General features: G+C 38.3%; 2 protein-coding genes across 2 annotated transcripts; both read right to left on the bottom strand.

Moving 5' to 3' along the window:
• Nucleotides 1–135: 135 nt before the first annotated feature.
• On the bottom strand, nucleotides 136–9,079 carry rars2 (arginyl-tRNA synthetase 2, mitochondrial). Its single transcript, XM_063494785.2, has 20 exons — nucleotides 8,910–9,079; nucleotides 8,714–8,787; nucleotides 8,505–8,607; nucleotides 7,915–7,998; nucleotides 7,703–7,803; nucleotides 7,054–7,109; nucleotides 6,589–6,672; nucleotides 6,409–6,485; nucleotides 6,062–6,220; nucleotides 5,833–5,939; nucleotides 4,783–4,878; nucleotides 4,538–4,598; nucleotides 3,898–3,974; nucleotides 3,290–3,414; nucleotides 2,675–2,742; nucleotides 2,218–2,327; nucleotides 1,942–2,037; nucleotides 1,782–1,856; nucleotides 1,606–1,669; nucleotides 136–664 (listed from the first exon to the last, which is right to left on the bottom strand). The coding sequence occupies exons 1-20, from the start codon at nucleotides 8,943–8,945 to the stop codon at nucleotides 578–580; spliced, it is 1,740 nt and encodes a 579-aa protein (XP_063350855.1). The 5' UTR covers nucleotides 8,946–9,079; the 3' UTR covers nucleotides 136–577.
• A 1,773-nt stretch (nucleotides 9,080–10,852) lies between these two features.
• On the bottom strand, nucleotides 10,853–17,503 carry akirin2 (akirin 2). Its single transcript, XM_063495021.1, has 5 exons — nucleotides 16,992–17,503; nucleotides 16,408–16,539; nucleotides 13,152–13,301; nucleotides 12,957–13,028; nucleotides 10,853–11,465 (listed from the first exon to the last, which is right to left on the bottom strand). Exons 1-5 carry the CDS (start codon nucleotides 17,161–17,163, stop codon nucleotides 11,455–11,457), a joined length of 537 nt encoding a protein of 178 aa, XP_063351091.1. The 5' UTR covers nucleotides 17,164–17,503; the 3' UTR covers nucleotides 10,853–11,454.
• Nucleotides 17,504–18,824: the final 1,321 nt, after the last annotated feature.

Raw genomic sequence — 18,824 nt, 5'->3', positions numbered from 1 at the left:
TTTTTGTGGAAACTGCTTATAGCTCGCTACCAGTAAGCTTGTGAATAATCTAAACCCTAACCAGTGAATTCTTGGAATTCATTTTCAGCCACAATAAGTAGCATAAGAAGTTTACTATTATACTCCGCTTTTTTTTTTTGTTTTTTTTTTTTTTTTTGTTTGTTTGGTTGGTTGGTTGGTTGGTTTTAAATCAGGAGTATTATATTGTCATTTTATTTATTAATCCAGTGTTGATAATTGGTCTTTAAACTGTGCAATACGAGTGACTTAGCTCCAAATCACTTAGTCCTTACTCTGAATGTGCCCAAATTACAGACTGCATGCATAATTCCCCCCCCCCCCCCTCCCCCCTTATCTTGTTTTCTAATTTTTTTGTTTTAATCACTTCAGTGTTGTCTCGTTATGAAGGTAATTTTACAGCTTTTATTAGCAGAGAAGTGTTTTTCTGAATACAGACTAGACTCAATCCTACAGACTAGCATAATTATATTTTGACAATATAAGGCTCTGTTTGTAGAATACAAATCAACAATAGTTGCAGCACTGAAAAGAACACTGATACACACCGATGGAGTTTTTACATTTTGTTAACTGGTGTGATGCCCAGGATTCTCATCCCGTTGGCCAGGACTGAGCATGCTCCGCTGAACAGTCGTAACCTTGCCTGTGGACATGAGGAGAATGAAGCCGTTTTCAAGTTGCAAAACTGTTGTTAGCAATGCCCTTACATATGTAGTGACAGATGTGACTGCAAGTACAATCAGTTCTCGCAGGGAAACAAAGAGATCAGTATAGCATATTTTAAAGACTCATGTAGTGATTCACATATTTGACTGACAGCCAAAAGATCGGGATCATTTGGTTGTCAGTCAAATATGTGAACGAGTTTGACTCTAAAGACACCAGGAAGAGTATTAAGTGTGTAATTAAAAAAACCTGCCAAAATATGTGAAGCGACTGTGTTGATCCCTTAGCTTTTTACACTTTAACATTTGTCAGGCTTACAATTGCGCTGACAAAATTAAGTATCTGCCACTGATATTAGTAAAGACCATCTATCTTGTCATTATGCTGACATCTGTAAGCAGTGCTCCTATTATTAAACAGAAATTCTATTGGCTGACCAATGTTTTCTACAAGCAAACACAATGTCTGATTAGTCAAAGAAGAGTCCCGTGAGAGACCAAATTTCTGCTTTGAACCCCACTAATAAGCACTTCTGTTATTCATTTTCATGTAATTTTCTTGGTATAAATCTCTTGGGTATTCCTGCCAGAATGTAGCTATAATTAATTTTGTAGACCTTTTGAAATCTTGAAAAATTTCCAAATCAGACAGTAAATGCCCCTCAACCTGTCACCTACTCAGTACAAAGCTTGCGGTGCGTGTGACTGTGCTAATTTGGCAATTTCAGACAATGTCCCAGCTGGTTTCTCTTAACATGTTCATGTGTGAGAAGAACAGGTTGTTGCATAAGAAATTATATAACAATGCATTAAAAGGCTATACAAAAATCAACTCCATTGTGGCTGTTCAATGTAGTATTTTGGCGGATTTAAGAGGAGAAACCGGTAGAAGTTTGCATAACTCTTGTTTTCTTTGTACCTGTGCAACAGCCTCAGGGCTTCCTTTTACTGGCAGTTCTCTGTGCACCGAAGCAATCAGGTGGCTGGAAGGCACGAAAGAGAGTAAGGACACACCTCTGTACATATTTCCTACTAATGTTAACTTTATGACTGTAAGGGCTTGCCAATTAGCAAGACTGGCATCCTGTTCCTTACCACAGCTTCAGCAAGAAGTTGACAAGGTGCTTAGGTTGCAGATCCTGAGCTGACTGGTACAATACCTCGTCATAACTGCAAATAAAGAAGGGACAGTTTTGTAAACGTGGAACAAATATTGACATTGACAAATGAACAGATGTTCAGAAAGTGTGCTTGCCGAAGGAGGTGCTGCAGGATGGCAGTACACGTTTGCTCAGATAGAAGGGATGGGTCGAAGGCAACTGCCTCTACACCTTTGTTCGTCTGCTTTAAACTGCAATAACAGGATTACATGTGAATCAAATGTCCTGTCGACCTTTTGGAATTAAGGATGTCAGACATGCATCTAAAGTGTGATGTCTTTCAAATGTCTCTCTGTTATTTCTCATTTTCCAAAATAAATGACTGAAAGAGGATCCAAAATGAAAAGTATCAATACTAGAATATCTCAGACCTGCAGAGTCGAGCATGTGTGTACTGAAGGAAGACGCCAGTGTCACCCTGAGCCTGCAGCATCCGGTCCCAGTCAAACTTATAGTCTGACTGCAGGGGGCCTTTGAAGTCCTGAAACACAGAGTTTTCAGGCACGTCAACACCTACTTGCAAAGTGCACAGAGAGGAGGAAAGGTGTGAAAAAGGTAATGCATCAACAGGACTACTGCTTGACCCCCCCAAAGAAGTTGTTTTAATGCTACTTCTTTATTTTCTTTTGTACTATTGAAACAAAGTCTTAATTATTTAACAAATAAGTGATTTACATTAGTCTTTTAAATCTTTATGACCACTAATTTTGAACATTTAGCAAACCAATCATAACATTAATCACACAGACCAATGAATGAAGCTGCTGGTTGCTGAATACTAGCAGTATTTTTAAATACAAAAACTAAACATCTTTTGTAATAACTGACCTGGATTATTAGGGCACTGATTCCTACTTTCTCTGCAGTGTCCTCTGGGTTTTCCAATTCCTTTGTTGCTGTGGGAAGACTTAAATTTAGTCAATGACACAACAAAAATAGCCCTTGTTCTGGCATGTACCGCTCCCACATTAATAATGGAATAATTAAGTGTTGACTCAACCTTAAGAATGTGTCTCAGTTCCATAATATGTCACAATACATACCAGTCTCTGTACTTTCTTTTTTAAGGAGGCACTTTTCTAAAAGGCCTTGACCATCTAGAAGTAGTTTCAGCTCTTGTCAACTCTGACCAATGCCTTTTTTGGCATGTGTAGTTCATTGTGGGAGAAAAATGTGCTTAGCTGTTTACAGGATTTGGGACACTGCTCATCACATAAAAATGTAAATCAAACTCATTTACATTTTTATTTTGCAACAATTGCATTGTTCCAAAACGCAACTGACAACAATTACAGATAAAAGCAAAACTCCTGCACCCCAGTCGACTGAGGACTGAAGTGCTGATTTATTTTTTTTAAAGGCACATAACAGTACTTAAAGGACACATAAGTATTTATTTACTCTTTTACTGTTATATAACTGCCTAATGTGTGACAGGCTTACTGTTTGATTGGCTCATGTTGTGGAGCATCCTGGCCCGAGCCTCGTCCAGCACGTCCTCCAGAAACACCACCTCACCGGTCCTGGTCTTCATGCCCTGCACCAGACCAAAGGACACGTGCCGACACCTAAAATCACGTATTTAATACTATTAGAAGCAGTCATTTTAAGCACTTTATATACTCTTGATATGCATGTACGTTCACAAATGTATCCTATTATTTTTTTCTAAGTGTAACTTTAAAAGAAAAAGCAATAACTACAAGTGGCAGAAAATTTTTAAGTGAAATGTGGAATAGAAGCCTGATGTTGGCTTAAATATTAAAGCCAACACAAAGTTGCCTGCACCATCACACAAACACCTCACATGAGACAGTAGAATTCCATTCTGTTTCTAATTACAACAGCTGCCTGTTTCAGGTGGGAGGAGTAAAGTAATGCTGAGAGACCGTGGAAATCCTGTAATTACTGAGCCGAGGTTTGCTGTCATTCCAGCCGTAAAAGGCATCTTTAATTTCAAGTCTTTCATAAACATAATGTGCAAAAATAAGATTATTAAGAGCTGACATTAACCTGTGCATTATGGGTGAATTTATGTAATGCTACATTACCCATCTGCCCAAGAGTGACCCATTGCAAGCAGGATCTGGAATAACTGGGAGAAGTGATTCTCTTGACTTTTATCTGTCTAGAAAAAGAAAAATGTGAAATGTCAAGTTATTTAGTTACAATTTTGAGATAACTCCAAGCTTCCACAGAAAAGTCCTACCAGCCTTTCTGATACAATATTTCATATCAAGTCTTCCCTATAAAGACTTTTTTTCAGTTTTTTGTTTTAAATACTGAATTAAAAACAAAATATGAATATCATACAGACTAACCATAAACAGTTAATCTGCCAGTTGCTTTTCTTGATTATTTACTACTTGTTTCGAGAAAATTACCAGAAAACTATTATTTATTTATTTTTCATTAAAACAAAAGTCCAGGTGTATTTCTCACTACATTTTTTTTAAAAGCACATTAGACTAAGATTGCTTGGCTTTAAGTTACTTAAATGACCAGTTGTGAAAGTAGTTTATTTTTCTGCTCTGTTTTCAGCTCAAAAAATTAACGGCAAAAAACAAAAATTATAATGCAGAAAATAAACTGGGCTCCATGATGATTAAAGTCATTAAATTTCTATTATCTATTCCACGTCTGTTATTGGAATAAAGCAACAGGCAAAAAAGAGAGCTTGGGTGTGCTTACCACATAAATCATCTCATCAAAACTGTACTTTTCCTTTCGGTTAATGGCTGCAGCGATATCTCTAAAACAGAAAATACAAAATAAGTGCTTATGGCTGCAAATCAGAGGGAGAGACATCATTTACCAGGTGCACTCGATTTTTCAGAGTAAAGCAGCTAACAATTTCAGTGGGCTCACATAAACTTAAATCCTGAGGACTAAAAGCTTTCACCATTTTGTACCGATTGCAATTCCTGCTAACTAACCTGGTGATGTAGAGAGTCGTACCATCGCTGCGGAGCACTGTGCAGACGTTGGTCATGTCTCTATTGGGGGAAAGATCCACCACACCAGTGCCCTTCCTGTCAACAGAAAAAAAAAATCATTATGTCCAGAAGACATAGGGTCAGGCTCAGCTGTTGTATCTGTGCATATTTTACTGTATTTAGTTTTTAAGCTACTAATTTTAAGCTACTAAGCACTGAATCCCTACACTCCTCCTGTGAGTTCACGGGAGGGCAGACCCAAGTAGCTTCCAAACACTCTGCCTTGAGCCGGTACCCTGGGCCTGATTCTAGGTTGGGATGCGGGTGATCCTGTACAGGAAAGGGTATACTGGACCTTTGATCTTTTTTTTTTTAAGTCAATATAGTGTGTTGTTAAAAACACTTCAACTGGCTCCTGCACAGTAAAATGAGCCAGTTGAAGTGTTTTGGTTATCTGATAGAGCTGGAAAAGGTGTATGGGGTGAAAGAAGTCTGGGCTTAGGTAAATATTTTAACAATATGAAAACAATATCATTATACAAGGGGTGGCATGTAGCAATAAACTGGTAGATAACTATGTGAATCTGTATTTTCTTTCAAATTTAATCTCTCTGCCTTCCAGCTTAACTGTTTTGGTTCAGCCGTTGCTCTCGTTTTTCAAAGTGAAGCCCTAAATACCAACAGGACACAACCTGCTGAGCACCAAAGAGCTGGCATACACAGGTGAGCACAGATATTTCCCTGTAGAGCTGAACGAGATCAAAAACAGAGCTATAAAAAGTTCAGTGGCATCTTCAAATGGCTCCAAAATGAATGACTGATGCATCAAGGATCTACGACACCTTCACAATTAAATATGTTATTTGCAGTTTAAAGCCTTGCTTAAAGATGGACACATTTTTTACAAATAAACTTCCCCATCTGTTAAAATCTATTTGTATTCTGTTTGTAGGGAAGCTGAACTCTGTGCCTCTGACTAATCAGTGGCCTCTTAGCACATGTTTACTTGGTGTTAGACACACCAGTTACCAATCGAAGGTCGCCACATACTCAGATGTCTTCAGCAGGCCCCGGCTCTGCAGCTGCTGCACCACCTCCTGGGCCTGATCCTGGTGAAAGGACTCCCCGCTGTAAACGTCGAAGTGGACCCCCAACCGCTGGAGAGATTTTAAATCAATCTCAGTCGTGCTCCGTGGCAGTCAACTGTTAAACATTTTCATTTCAAGTTTCTATCTTTAGAGATTCAAGCTGTTACCAAGCTGTCTGGCAGCTTTCTAACCTCGTAAATGTGCCGATACTCCTTAACTGTGATGTCTCTGAACTGCTGCCATAAGGAGACAGCATGGCTCTGGTGCTGCTCCAGCTGTCTAAAGAAGTCTCTGGCGGCCTGTTTCATATCCTCATTGTTCTCTGCTTCTTTGTTTACTCGAACATAAACCTGCAAAGCAAAAGAAAAAAGAAAACAAAACACTGGTGCTGTTTAAAAATGCCTTTTTAAACAGCATTTAGAATATAACACAAAAACAACATCTTCTAAACGTGCAACTGAGGCTCATTCAGTGCTTAAATATAAATTTAAGAGTCAGAGAGCATCTATCGGGTCCTTCTCCGAACATCCAAACTCACTTCGAACAAATGCTGTAAGGGATTCTGTTTTAATTTTTCCAGACTTCCAAATTGCCCAAATCCAGCTCCCAGCAAACCTGAAATCCAAGACAGGTTACTTGTCCTGACGTTTTAATAAACAAACAAACAAACAAACAAAAAGTAATCCCTCACTGTAGAGTAATTTTCTGACCAACTCACCAAACTGCATCCCCCAGTCTCCAAGGTAGTTCATTCGAATGACATCATTTCCAAGTGACTGTTTAAGGTTAGCAATGAAGTTACCTGAAGATAGAGTTTATATTTTTTTACACTTGCTGAAAAACTGTTTGATATTTAAGAATTTGAACATCTAGTAATGACACATCAGGTCTTAAGTTTCTTCTTCAAGCTAACAATATAAATATTTTGAAGATTTCCTGATAAGTAAAGGTAAAACTGTGCGGACTCACGGTCAAAAAAAACTAAACTTGTTGCTCAAGATGACAAAATAAAAATCATTTTAAACCCTTTTGTGCACATTTCTGTAATCTGTAATAAGTTAATTGGTAAAGCTCGATTTAATATGTAGCTCACATGCATTTCAGTTAATAATAATAATAATACTACTACATTATTATTATTATTATTATTATTATTATTATTATCAGTTTAGTTTATACTCACCAATTATTGTGGACCGCAAGTGTCCAGCATGGAATTTTTTGGCAATGTTTGGAGAGCTGTAAGCATATCAACATATCAACTCTGTTAAGTGGAAATGAATACACTCAATAGCTACATTATTAGGTACAGTTTCTAAGTACTACATTAGCCACTTTTTCTTATTCAAAAGAACAAGGCGCTGGATACAATTCCTCAGGGAGTTTGGTCCATATTTAAGTAATGACATGACAGAGCTGTTAAAGATTTGTCAGTTGCACATCCATGTTGTTCTACCACATCCCAAATCTGCTTTATTAGACTGAGTTCAGTGACTGAGGAGGGCATTTCAGTGAACTCACTGTCATGTTCAAGAGACCAGTTTGAGATAATCTGAGCTTTGTGACAAGCTGCGTTATTATGCTGCCTCATTCTTACACTTAGGTTGAACTTCCATGGCCATGTTCACATGGCTAAATGCACTGAGTTGTTGTAATGTGATTGGCTGATTAGATGTTTACATTAATGAGCAGTTGAACAGGCGTACCTAATTACATAGCCAGGGAGTGTATGTTAAAATAAGGGGGAGACATACAGAATCCTTCCCCTGTTTTAACAAAGAGGCCGCATTTAAATTTAGCGCTATATAAATAAAACTGAAAAACAAACTTACCTGTACTCCACTAATGTTGTTCCTGTTGTGAGAGTATTGAAAAGTTCACTATTTAACCCAAATTTATCATCTTCCCCATTTCCAAATGGCTCCAACAATTTCTGGAACAGATAAAGTGGAGAGGGACTGTGATCACAGCAGAAGCTGTGGAAGGTTTTCTTTTGTTTGGTTTTCTTTGTTTAACCTGTCACTGTGTGAGTGGAAACTCAAACCTGAGCAAGAAGCTTGCGATTAACTTTAAAGTTGATAATTCCACGTGCAGCTGAGATGTGTTCCACCACATTGTCCTGCTTCAACTGAAAGATAAAGTCTGAATTACCTACTAAAAACAAATTAAAGCTTCATCTAATGTATATGAGACAAACACAAACTAGAACTCATTGAACTGAGGAAGATTAATTGTATAATCTGTAGGGACAGATTATACAATGATATGACTGTCTTGCAATGTCCAATTGTCGTAAACACATGGTTACAGTGCTTAAAGGAAATGATAAACTTGGATGCACACGAAGCTGAAAGACTGGCCTGTTTGGGATCCATTTCATTCCTCATTGTTCCAAACAGTGAGTGCTTCGGCTACAGGCAGCTCTGCCTGTCACAGTCTTACAGTTCATGTCAGAGGTTAGACTTCAGGTTAAACCAGTCTGCTTCTTTAACGCCTCTGCCTGGAGCAAACAATTTCTTTAAGGGCCTCACTTTAAGCCGCGGGTATTACCATGACCTCCACCAAAAATATATACATGCAGTGCAGTTACACGTGAAGAGGAATGGTTACTGTGTAAGGGTGGTTTAATCTCACCTGAGTGGCCAAGTTTTCCGTCTGCACCTGAACGTCTCCACTGGATGGTAAAATCCCACTGGCTCTCAGTGTTCCAATTAAAAGCCTGAAATCGGCTCCCTGCCTGAGGATCACAACTTTTTTTTTAAGTCTCTGACAAACAGGTGAGAGGACAAAACATACCTATAGCATCCTACAGGTTAGCAGTGAGCGACACAAACAGACTTAACTGTTTCTTCAGGACTGGAACTGCTGTCAGAGCTGGAATAAAAACATCCTCTGACTGCTGCAGCGCTCTACCCAGCTAGACATTAAAACACAACACCAGATAAACATTGTAAGTGTTCCATCACAGCCCTGCAGGGTCAAAACATGATAGCATTAGCACACAGGTTTGTGAAAATCTGAGACTCCCAGCCGCATTACCTTCTCCGCGATTTTTCTCCTGAAAAAGCAAGCCATGTTTTCTAAACACACGAAGAAAACCTTAACTTAACCCTTATACACAAATAAAAAAAACCCTTGCAGGGTGCTTTCACATTGACACATTGCTGCTGCACTTCCGTATTACTGCTACTACTTCCCATTTCCTCGGCCAATCACAGGCTTCGCTTTAGAAAATAGCGTAAATAAAAGAAAAGGTTTGTTCGAATTTGTTCTAGGCTGCTCCCGGTCATATTATGGCATGGAGACGGAAAAAGGTCAAATTAAAGTGGAGGTGAAAGGGCGGACAATATGACTGCGGTTAGTTTTATCATCGCCAGCCATCTTTAAACGAGGGAGCTGGTGAATTTAAAAATGACCAACAACGCTCCTGCGGGAAAAAAAAGTTTTATTATTATTAATTGTAGCTTTTTATTGACTACAAGAGACAAAAGTTCAAGTCCCTGGATAAAATCCGTGCACTTGAGCAAGTTCTAAAACAAGAGCCGTTGAATGGAGGAGCTTGAGTCAAGTGTGTTTCCCTGGTAACAGAAGGTCCAATTGGCTCGAGGACTCACGTGACTTCAGTTTCATATTGTTAAATGCAGCTTTAAAGCTTAAAAAAACTTTTTTCCATAAGTATTTAAATCCTCACTAAAAAGATTGAGGGAAGGATTAAGTTATATTTGTACTGTTTCTCAAATTTATTGATAATCAAGATCTTTGGTGATTTTAACTGTTTCTCAAATTTATTGATAATCCAGGAGGTACGAAAGTTAGAAATATGGAGGAAAAATAGTCCCGCGGATTACTGGAAAGTTTGTGATCTATTCCAAATACCATCTCTGGAAGGAGAAGTTGGGTAATTACATTTCTCCATTTTTCCAGTCTTCTCATCTTTGAATTACTGAGGAGACAACATCCGATCAATATCAGGGCTTCTGCGTGACTTTCAAAGTCAAAATTGATGCTTTTTTCTGAACTTGATGCATATAAACAAGACCAATGTCAAATTGATGCGTTAAATTCAAGCATGGAATACCCCACCATAGCTACTATATAAACATACAATGATTCAATAATCCCTGCATCAGTGATTTTACTTTTTTCATTACCAAATGTAATTTTCTTTTTACTTAGGCTTTCTGCTACTGTACTGCAATCGTTATGGCTCTTATCAGAATATAAGAACCGAATTTTATAAAAAAAAAAACAAACAAACAAAACAAAACAAACAAAACCCAAAACTTTTCAGCTGAATATTGTCATTTTGTGTTAAGCCATATTGCTAAATTGCATTTGACGTAATCTAGAGTGTTCTCATTTAGTATCCTAATGAATGTTATTGCCCCAAGAACTTATGAATGACCAGTAATTATAAATGAACATACCAAAACACTAATATGACATGAGTACTTTTTGGAGGCCTTGTTTATATATGAATCAATAAATTAGTCCCCCCAAATTTTTATTTTAACAAACATCAAGTTGATTTTTATATAAGCGTTTAATGCAACAACTACATAACTGGTAAATGGACTGCAGTTTATATAGCACTTTTCTACTCAAAGTGCTTTGTACAACATGCCCCATTCACACAACCACCTTTTCTAAATAAAGGGCTTTCTATCTAACATTCACACTATGATGAACACATTTGGATCAACTTACCTCAGTATCTAGCCCAAGAATACTTTGGGATACAGACTGGAGCAGGGAGGGATTGAACCACCAACCTTCCAGTCAGTAGTTGATTTGTATGAATTTTATGAATTACTTGAGTGTGGTTGTGGCCTGGGAGATGAGCAACAACTACCCCCAAGTAACAAATCACAATGGTAAAGCCCATTACCAAGTGATAGAAAGGGTAAAAGGCTAGAAAACAAACAAACACAAAAAAAACCCCAACAACCCACAATCTAAAATTAACATTTGTGTAAAGACTTTTATTTGTTTGCTTTTCTTGAATCAAAGCCCCTTTATACCTACAGCAAATAAAACCATGAAATTATGGTACAATGGACACACATCAAGCAAAAAATAAAAATATACAGTGTATACAAGTGTAAAAGCAGTAATCACCAGTACAGTTTAAACTATGTTGAAACAAGCCAAGACAACTGTTCCTCAAGTCAGTCTGAAAGCTGCCTTCAGCCATACCTTTTTTCAAAAAAGTACATACAGAAAAGCCGAGACAGTAACATCCTCTCTGTGGAACGACTCAATATGATAAAAAATAAAGTGAAATCAAAAGGTCAAATGAGTGGTGGCAATCAGCCTTTCACAAAGGCATCAGAACAACGCCAAATAAATATCGATGCGGCAGTGGAGAGGCCACGGATGGAGCCACAGCGGGTCCTCAGATATGAAGGCAGCAGGGCGCCCTCCAAACTCTGGAGGCAACAGCAAACATCAGTGCCACTAACTGATGCCTGAGGCAGAGAGTCCACATAGAGGCGATATGGCACAGCTAGGAGAAAAGTCCAACTAGACCCAGTGAGGCCCTGGATTAGTTTGCAGTAAATGGTACTCCATTTGGGCGCCGACCTCAGGATACATCTACGGAGGGAAAAAAGGAATAAACGATTACACATATGAGCTGGCAGACAGAAACTGTTCCCGATAAGACAGTTTATAAATCCTGTCTAAGCTAGAAGACATTTAACAAAAGTTCAGCTAAAAATGTTTGCACTGACCACTTCATAAATGGGATTCAGCATACAAAAACCAAGCTAGAGCTCCACATTTTGTTTGCATTTTGTTTTTAAAAATGTACTTTTCAATATTACTTTTAATTTAACATCTTCTATATTAACATGTAAAAAACAGATATCACAGATTTCTTTGTTTTCTATGAATTTTTATTTGTGGAAAAAAAAAAAAAAGTAATTGTAGCATGTTTGTAAATGATTAAGCTAATAATAAAAGCCTGACCAGTACAGGATTGGCTGTTGTGTTTGCGGTGTTCCAAACACATATGTTGTGGACATGGAAGTTGCAGAGCGCCCTCTTGTGGACAAACTATGCAAAGCCAATATTCATAACATGGTTGAAGGGTGTTTGCCCTGTCTCTACTGCTTTTACCCCCTACCATTTTTTGGCCATTAATAAATACAAATGCTGATATATCTGCAAATAGCCTATATCGACCTGTCGATAAATAAGTCGAGCCCTACCACGTCTACAAGAAACTGATCAACTGATCACAATCTACACAGCAGATGTGGAAAAGTCACCAGCACCACTAAGGGGGGCAAATATTGCAGGCTTTCCCCTCAATAGAGGGGTTCGGTGGACAAGGAGGGACTGAATAGTGTATCATTTATATACAGTTTATGCACCAGAAACATTTTTCAAAAGTAGGTTTTGAAAGATGTTTGCAGATGAAGAAGTTAAAATAAATATCGCAAAGTCCAGTTCCTTTTTATTCGATCACTGGTTTGCTGTTTTAGATTGGTGGGCTGTTTGAATGACATCCCCACCAAACACTGCACTTCTGCAGCACTTCGATATAGAAAATGAGTCACTATGTGTCAGTTGTAACCAAGTTCTGGAAAAATGAGCGAGCACTAACATGCAGCCTAGTTCTGGTTGCTACCGCTTAAAATGTGAGTTCTTCCTTCACAAAAATAGCCCTAAGAAGCTAAAACATAATCTACGATTTGAATTTCATTCATGTTGGCTTGACTCTGTGGCTTTATCAGCATAAGCTGATATGCCTGGGCACACTGAAAAGGCTGCACTCTCACAGTCTACTGCAGCAAATACTTTGTCATTTTAGACAGTTCAGCCTCGCATCATTATACTTCCATTTAGCTCTGACAGCTTCAGTCTGCTGTGAAAATGTAAACATGCACCAAGAAGCTGTGTAACTGCTGATAAAGCATAAATGTACACAGACTCTGACAAGAGCTCTGGAATGAAAAGCAAGTTTCCTTTCATATTATATTTTAATATTAACTACTTATTATGCACTTTAACCTCAAGAGGCAAATACCATAGCTATCGCTAATATGACAGAAATGTTTAACAGCAAAAATATACACTCACAGCTTGCAGGCTGCTCTCCAAACCTTCGCATCAGCTGGTCATGGGTGAACTTGACAAAGGCGTCATATTGCTCTGGTGGAATAAATCAAATATTAAAAAAACAAACAAAAAAAAAAAAAAAAAACCAACAACTCAGTTTGGATTACTTGCAAGTGAATATAACATTAAACATAAATAAAAAAAAAAAAACTATACCTGCAAGCTTTGTCGTCAGAATCTCATCATACTCCTCACGGATTTTGTCCTCTCGCTCCTTCAGTAGTCTTTCGCAGATCATCCCAACTTGTCTGAGGGAAAACAAAGGCTGTTCTTTCCTGGCAGGAGATGAAGCACCTGAGGATGTACCTGTTGAAAGAGTCAGTAATTTACATGCAAGTTATTATTTTTATCTCTCTCTCTCTCTCTCTCTCTCTATATTAGGGCTGCCACAAACGATTATTTTGATAGTCGACTAGTCACCGATTATTTTTGCGATTAGTCGACTAATCAGATCATGCATCCATTGGACGTAAAACGTACAGCTTATTGCACCAGCATGCATCTGCTCTTATATAACTATCATTAGCTTACAGCTTTAAGTGTTTAGGGTATGTGCTAACTAAAAATAAAGACAAGATGATAGTTTATTAAATTTAATGAGATTTGCAGATTGTTTCGGTCAAGTTTAATAAACTCCTTGCTATCTAAAATATAACGGGACACCGGAGTATATTCTCGAGCATCCCACACTTCTGATAATCAGTTGTCTGCTTGACGTTTATTCAGCGGTGTATAAACTATAACTTTAATCTCAGCCAAACCGATTTACTCAGAAACAAATAAAATACTAAAAAAAAGGCCAAACAATAACATTTTTAAGTTATCTAAGTGACTTATATATGTTTAACCTGAGTAGCGGAAGACGGTGGTGGGTTTGAAAACGATTTGCCGGGAGTCCGGTGTTCTCACGGGCTCTAGTGAGCCTTTTCCCTGGCTAGCTATCGAGCTAGTGGGTAACAGACGTCTCCGAAAACGTCGGAGCGCTTTTGAAAATATGTGGTGTCTTGATAAACTGAGCAGATATTTGAGGTTTACACAGCTACATTCTCGCCTGAAAATATGTTAAACGTTTATTTTGTGACCCAGAAAGAATAATAAGAGTAATATTAAAACTAACTAGCTGCCGCCATTGTTGGAAACTTAGCTGGGCTGCGCTATGAATTCTGGGACACAGCTTCTTCTTCTTCGGGGTTTAACGGCAGCTGGCATCCTTGTACATGCAGTGCTGCCATCTTCTGTTTCAGTCCGTTATTACACTCTTAAATCCTACTACTTATTCCTGCATCTTTTGTGATCTTACAAAGCTTCAAACGACGCGTCGACGATTTTGATAGTCGACGTAATCGTGACTAGTCGACTAATCGTGGCAGCCCTAATCTCTATATATATATCTATATATATCTATAAAAAAAACAAAACAACACAACAACAACACTACAGGCAAAATACAACCCAGAGAATCAGCCTGCAGCAACAAAGAAATAAAAATTTGCCAGCTTCATGCTAACAAATCAAAGCCCTGCTTCAAACAAAGCAAAGGAAGCACAGTCAGTCTTGCCTTAATTTGATACCGCTGCACCACGAATCAGGCATTTCTGCTGCAAGCAAAACGGCCTACAAGTCTCAAGTCATGCCGACATTATTTTTCTAATTTTTGTTTCTAACAATAGAGTTTGGGCTAACAAGCTGCAACGTGTTGTGCTTGTACGTTTTAGAACCACTCCAAAACAGTGTGAGCATGGTGGCAGCAATGTGCTGCATCAATCGTGCCCTCACTGTGTGAATAGACGCTCGGCTGAGAGGCTGTGTCACAGACAGCGACAGATTGCCTACACGTTCATAATTAATGCAACGCCATCGCTCGGCAGTTAGTGAAACAGTCACAACCCCTAATCTATTGATTAGTGCCACACAAAATTAATATATATTCATATTTTTCCCCTTTCCCCCATTTTGCCAGAGCTGTGAGCCATAGTGTTTTGGGCAGCAGGCCTTAGTGTGTGTGTGTGTGTGTGTGTGTGTGTGTGTGTGTGTGAGAACTTAAACTCTGTGAAGAAGAAGAAGAGTCACTGTGTCCATAATAATGAACCATTACTGCAAATGCCTTTTGGAAGTAGACTCTTTCATGGTGGGCTATGAGACCAGCTAATGACAACAGTATAAAAGCAGCACCAGTGGACTACTTCAGAAAGTGTGGCAGTGCAGTAAGCATTATACAGTCCAGTGAAAGTACTGCTTTTTCTAAACAGTGATGTTTATGGGTTTTATATGTTTTTCTATAAGTTTGTTTTAAATCTGTCTGACAATAGCTAGGAACCAAAAATCGCTAATAGAAAAGAGGGTTGTAACAAAGCAACTTAAAACTGATGAGAAAAACTAAAATATAGTCAAAACAGGCCTGCTGTCAAGTCGAATACGTTAACCTGAGCCTCATACTGTAATTATACAGTTTAAAACACCTCTCATCTGCCCTAAATCTTGTTTAAAAAAACAAACAAGTGCATATGCTTTGCTGTCGGGTTTTAATCTTACTCTAAAACACATCTGGTTTTCACTTTATGATCTGTCCCCCCCCCCCCCCCCCAAATAGTCCTATGTAAACGCTGTTTTGGTGAGTTTATGGGTTCTGTCACTCATTTTAAGCATATAAAAGAAAGATTATCTGTGATACACCAATTGTGATTGCCGTCTATTTTTTTTTTTCCCCCCACATCCCAACCTTCAACCAAGATGTATATTTCTGTTACTGGTACAATAAAAGGCCATTTATGTCACCAGTAAAACAACACTAAACACAATTATCGCACGTCTTGATAAATGTTTTAGTGAAGCTGAACAGTTCAAATAAAGAACTGTCTGATGACAGAATACCCTGATGTATGGAAGTAGTGTCACGCAAATGTGCCACTGACACCTATTTTTAGACTTAACACCACTGTTGACTGCAGTTAAGTATTAGTAGAGCAAATACGCTTTAAGTCAACTGTAATTTTAAGACCCAGAGGGCCTCTACCATCTGTAGACTCTGCTGTACACTCCCATCTGGGAGAATTAAAAAAACAACAACAACAACAAAAAAACCATCTCACAATCAAAAGAAAGCAAAAGGATAAGGAAGGAATGTCATCTGTTCTCCCTCTGCCTTTTTTGTGGAGTTGCCTTAGGCAGCAGGATTTCCCAACAAGCAAGCAATGTTACAAAAAAACAAAGCAGTAAAAGAAAAGTGATGATTTAGTGTGAAAAATGAGAAAAATCAGGCTTGTAACCCAAAACGATCCCTCACAATAAGCTCATCCACACTCCATGCAACTGACTTGAGTGTTTTTATTACCCTTTAAACCCTGATCTCAAACAGGAAGTTGATGGATTACAGCAAAACAAGGCTATTCAAAAACAACCCAGGCATAGCTACCTGGTAAGGCAGATCCACCGGGAATATTCTGCAGGTCCAGAGGACAGCCTTCAGCCTGCTGGAAAGCACTGTCCAGGTGTCGCCGTTTCTGAAACCTCTTGTATTCCTGTTTAATGTTGTGTAGAATTTGCTCTGAAAAAGACAGAAGCAGCATTAAACGAGATCTTTACATAGAGGTGCTTTGATTGTATGGAGACAGAGTCGCTGCAGTATTCAGATATGATCATTAAGTATGGCCTTAGCATTATTTTAATGTATATCCCGACTGTAGACACAATAAACACAATAAATCAATCAATCAGTTAAACTGTAAGAGATCATTCTTTTACTATCACCCCCAATATCCCGCACATTAATACCAAACAATATTTCTTCATAAAGCCATAAAAGTTCGATGGAAGTTGAATTTATAACAAAATTGCCACCACATGCTGCGCTAAATATAACAATGCTTGTCTTAACTTCACACAATCTTGTCTGGAGCGGTACATCATGTACGCCACTGGAAATACTTGTTAATATGGCGTGGTATAAATATAGAAAACTAGAGGGCCGTGAAATCAAACGTAGACATCATTTCTTACCCGTGGTGAGTCTGGACGACACTTCCCCGAAAGGCGATGGCTCCATGCGCAGATATTTCTGCGGTGAAGACACCGGAGACATAACCGGGGCGCACCTCCTTCTTTTGGGGGAAGCAGGGCTCATTAACGGATCAAAGTCCAAACTCCTTTTTAGAGTCGCTCCACAAGCCATCGCGCTTAATTATGTTAAATATTTAAAGCCAGGAAATTTCCAAATTCCTTGGTATCCGAGAAAGCCGCCGGCCTGGGCCCGGGTATGTACCGCTTTTGCTAGCTAGTGTTAGCTAAGTCGATCGGTAGAAGCCTTTCCGGGCTGCCGACAAATACGGATTTTTTTCGTCTCCCGTTGTCTTCCACTTATAAATCTCACAACGTTCACGTTAACGAATATATTTTACCGTGACCAGGATAAAATAACGTAGCGAAAACGTCGCATTAAACCAGATGATTACAGATTTTACCACATTAGCTCAGAGCACCGACTACAACGGTCTGGACAAGCCTACCTTTTATTAGTTTGCGTTTGTTTGGTAATGCGCATGTGCAAGAAGACACGCTCTTGCAGGTAATTGTAGTTTTTAGACATATTCGCATCCGTTTGGTTGTACATTTTGAAAACTACATTTCCCGAAAACACAGAAAACGCACTCTTTTTAAATTTGTTTTTGTTTGTTCACAAAACGTACCAAACCCACGCGAAGTTTCAGTTTCGTGTAAAACTTTAGGATATGATATCAAATACATTTTAAAAAGTATTTGTGCAAAAGACTTGACATTTACGAGTTGTTTTCTAGAAGAAACCACTCAAAGTAGACATTTTAAAGCATTTAATCGTGGATATGTGAGGAAATATTGACCGAAATAATCACTAGCTTGCCTAACATAATTAACTGGCTAATAACAATATTTAAAGTAGTTAAAATTCAGCTACTTAAATGGTGAAGAACTCCGATTTCTCTATGTTCTCTATGTGTTGTTTGTCGTCCATATATTATATAATGCCGTTTAAATTATGTACTTGAGAATGTGCTTCAGAAAAGAGGTGTCGTCTTGTGTCATTACTAACAAATGAATAAAAGCTTCTGTTTAAATTAATCCTAAGGTTTCACCCAATTCAATTTTATTTTGTTGTATAGCTCCAAATCACAACAACAGTCACCCCGAAGGCAATTTATACTATAAGGTAAAGTTACTTAAATGTTAGAGAGAAAACTCAACAACCAGAAGTAAGCAAACACTTAGTGACAGTGGGAAGAAAAAAAACATGAAGAAAGCCTCCAACAGAATCATCAGAATCGGAACACTTTAATAATCCCTAAGGAATTTGGCAGGAATCTGTTGCAGCTGGTTGGAGGTAAGGGAAAAGACTAAATCCAAACAATGGGTGAAAGTAGAGTTTGATCATTATTAGTGATTAAATGCAGTTGTGATGTATGAATCCACAGGGAGTGAAAAGAGGTAAATGAAAAAGAAATGAGTGCATCAAAAGAAGCCCAGCACCAGTTTAAAATAAGGGATCATTCACTGTCGCCTCATCCAACCCTAACTATAAGCTTCATCAAAACGGAAAGTTTTCAGTTTAGTTTTTAAAAAGACTTCCTGAATCCAAACTCAAGCTGGTTCCCACAGGAAAGGGCCTGATAACTGAAGGCTCTGCTTCTCATTCTACTTTTAGAAACTCTAGGGAAGAAAAGTGAGCAAAGTGCTCTGTTAGGTTAATAAGGTACTTTAGGATATGTGTTTTATGCCAGATATAATATCAGACAGCTTGCTGCTTGCTAAAAACCAAACCCCCAAGTACAAATTGAATTCTTCTCATTCCTTATTACTGAG

The sequence above is a fragment of the Pelmatolapia mariae genome, linkage group LG15 (assembly GCF_036321145.2).
Source record: "Pelmatolapia mariae isolate MD_Pm_ZW linkage group LG15, Pm_UMD_F_2, whole genome shotgun sequence".
NCBI classification, from domain to species: Eukaryota; Metazoa; Chordata; class Actinopteri; order Cichliformes; family Cichlidae; genus Pelmatolapia; species Pelmatolapia mariae.
Note: the sequence above shows the minus strand (reverse complement) of the source record. Positions and strands in the feature narration are given on the sequence as shown.

Coding starts and splice junctions, on each gene's coding strand:
- rars2 (XM_063494785.2), bottom strand. CDS start 8,945: ATGGCTTGCTTTTTCAGGAGAAAAATCGCGGAGAAG. Junction 7,110..7,702: donor ACAACATTAGTGGAGTACAG/GTAAGTTTGTTT, acceptor ATATGCTTACAG/CTCTCCAAACATTGCCAAAA. Junction 4,879..5,832: donor GGCCTGCTGAAGACATCTGA/GTATGTGGCGAC, acceptor TTCTGTTGACAG/GAAGGGCACTGGTGTGGTGG.
- akirin2 (XM_063495021.1), bottom strand. CDS start 17,163: ATGGCTTGTGGAGCGACTCTAAAAAGGAGTTTGGACTTTGATCCGTTA. Junction 16,540..16,991: donor GTCGTCCAGACTCACCACGG/GTAAGAAATGAT, acceptor TGTCTTTTTCAG/AGCAAATTCTACACAACATT. Junction 13,029..13,151: donor TCTGACGACAAAGCTTGCAG/GTATAGTTTTTT, acceptor TTATTCCACCAG/AGCAATATGACGCCTTTGTC.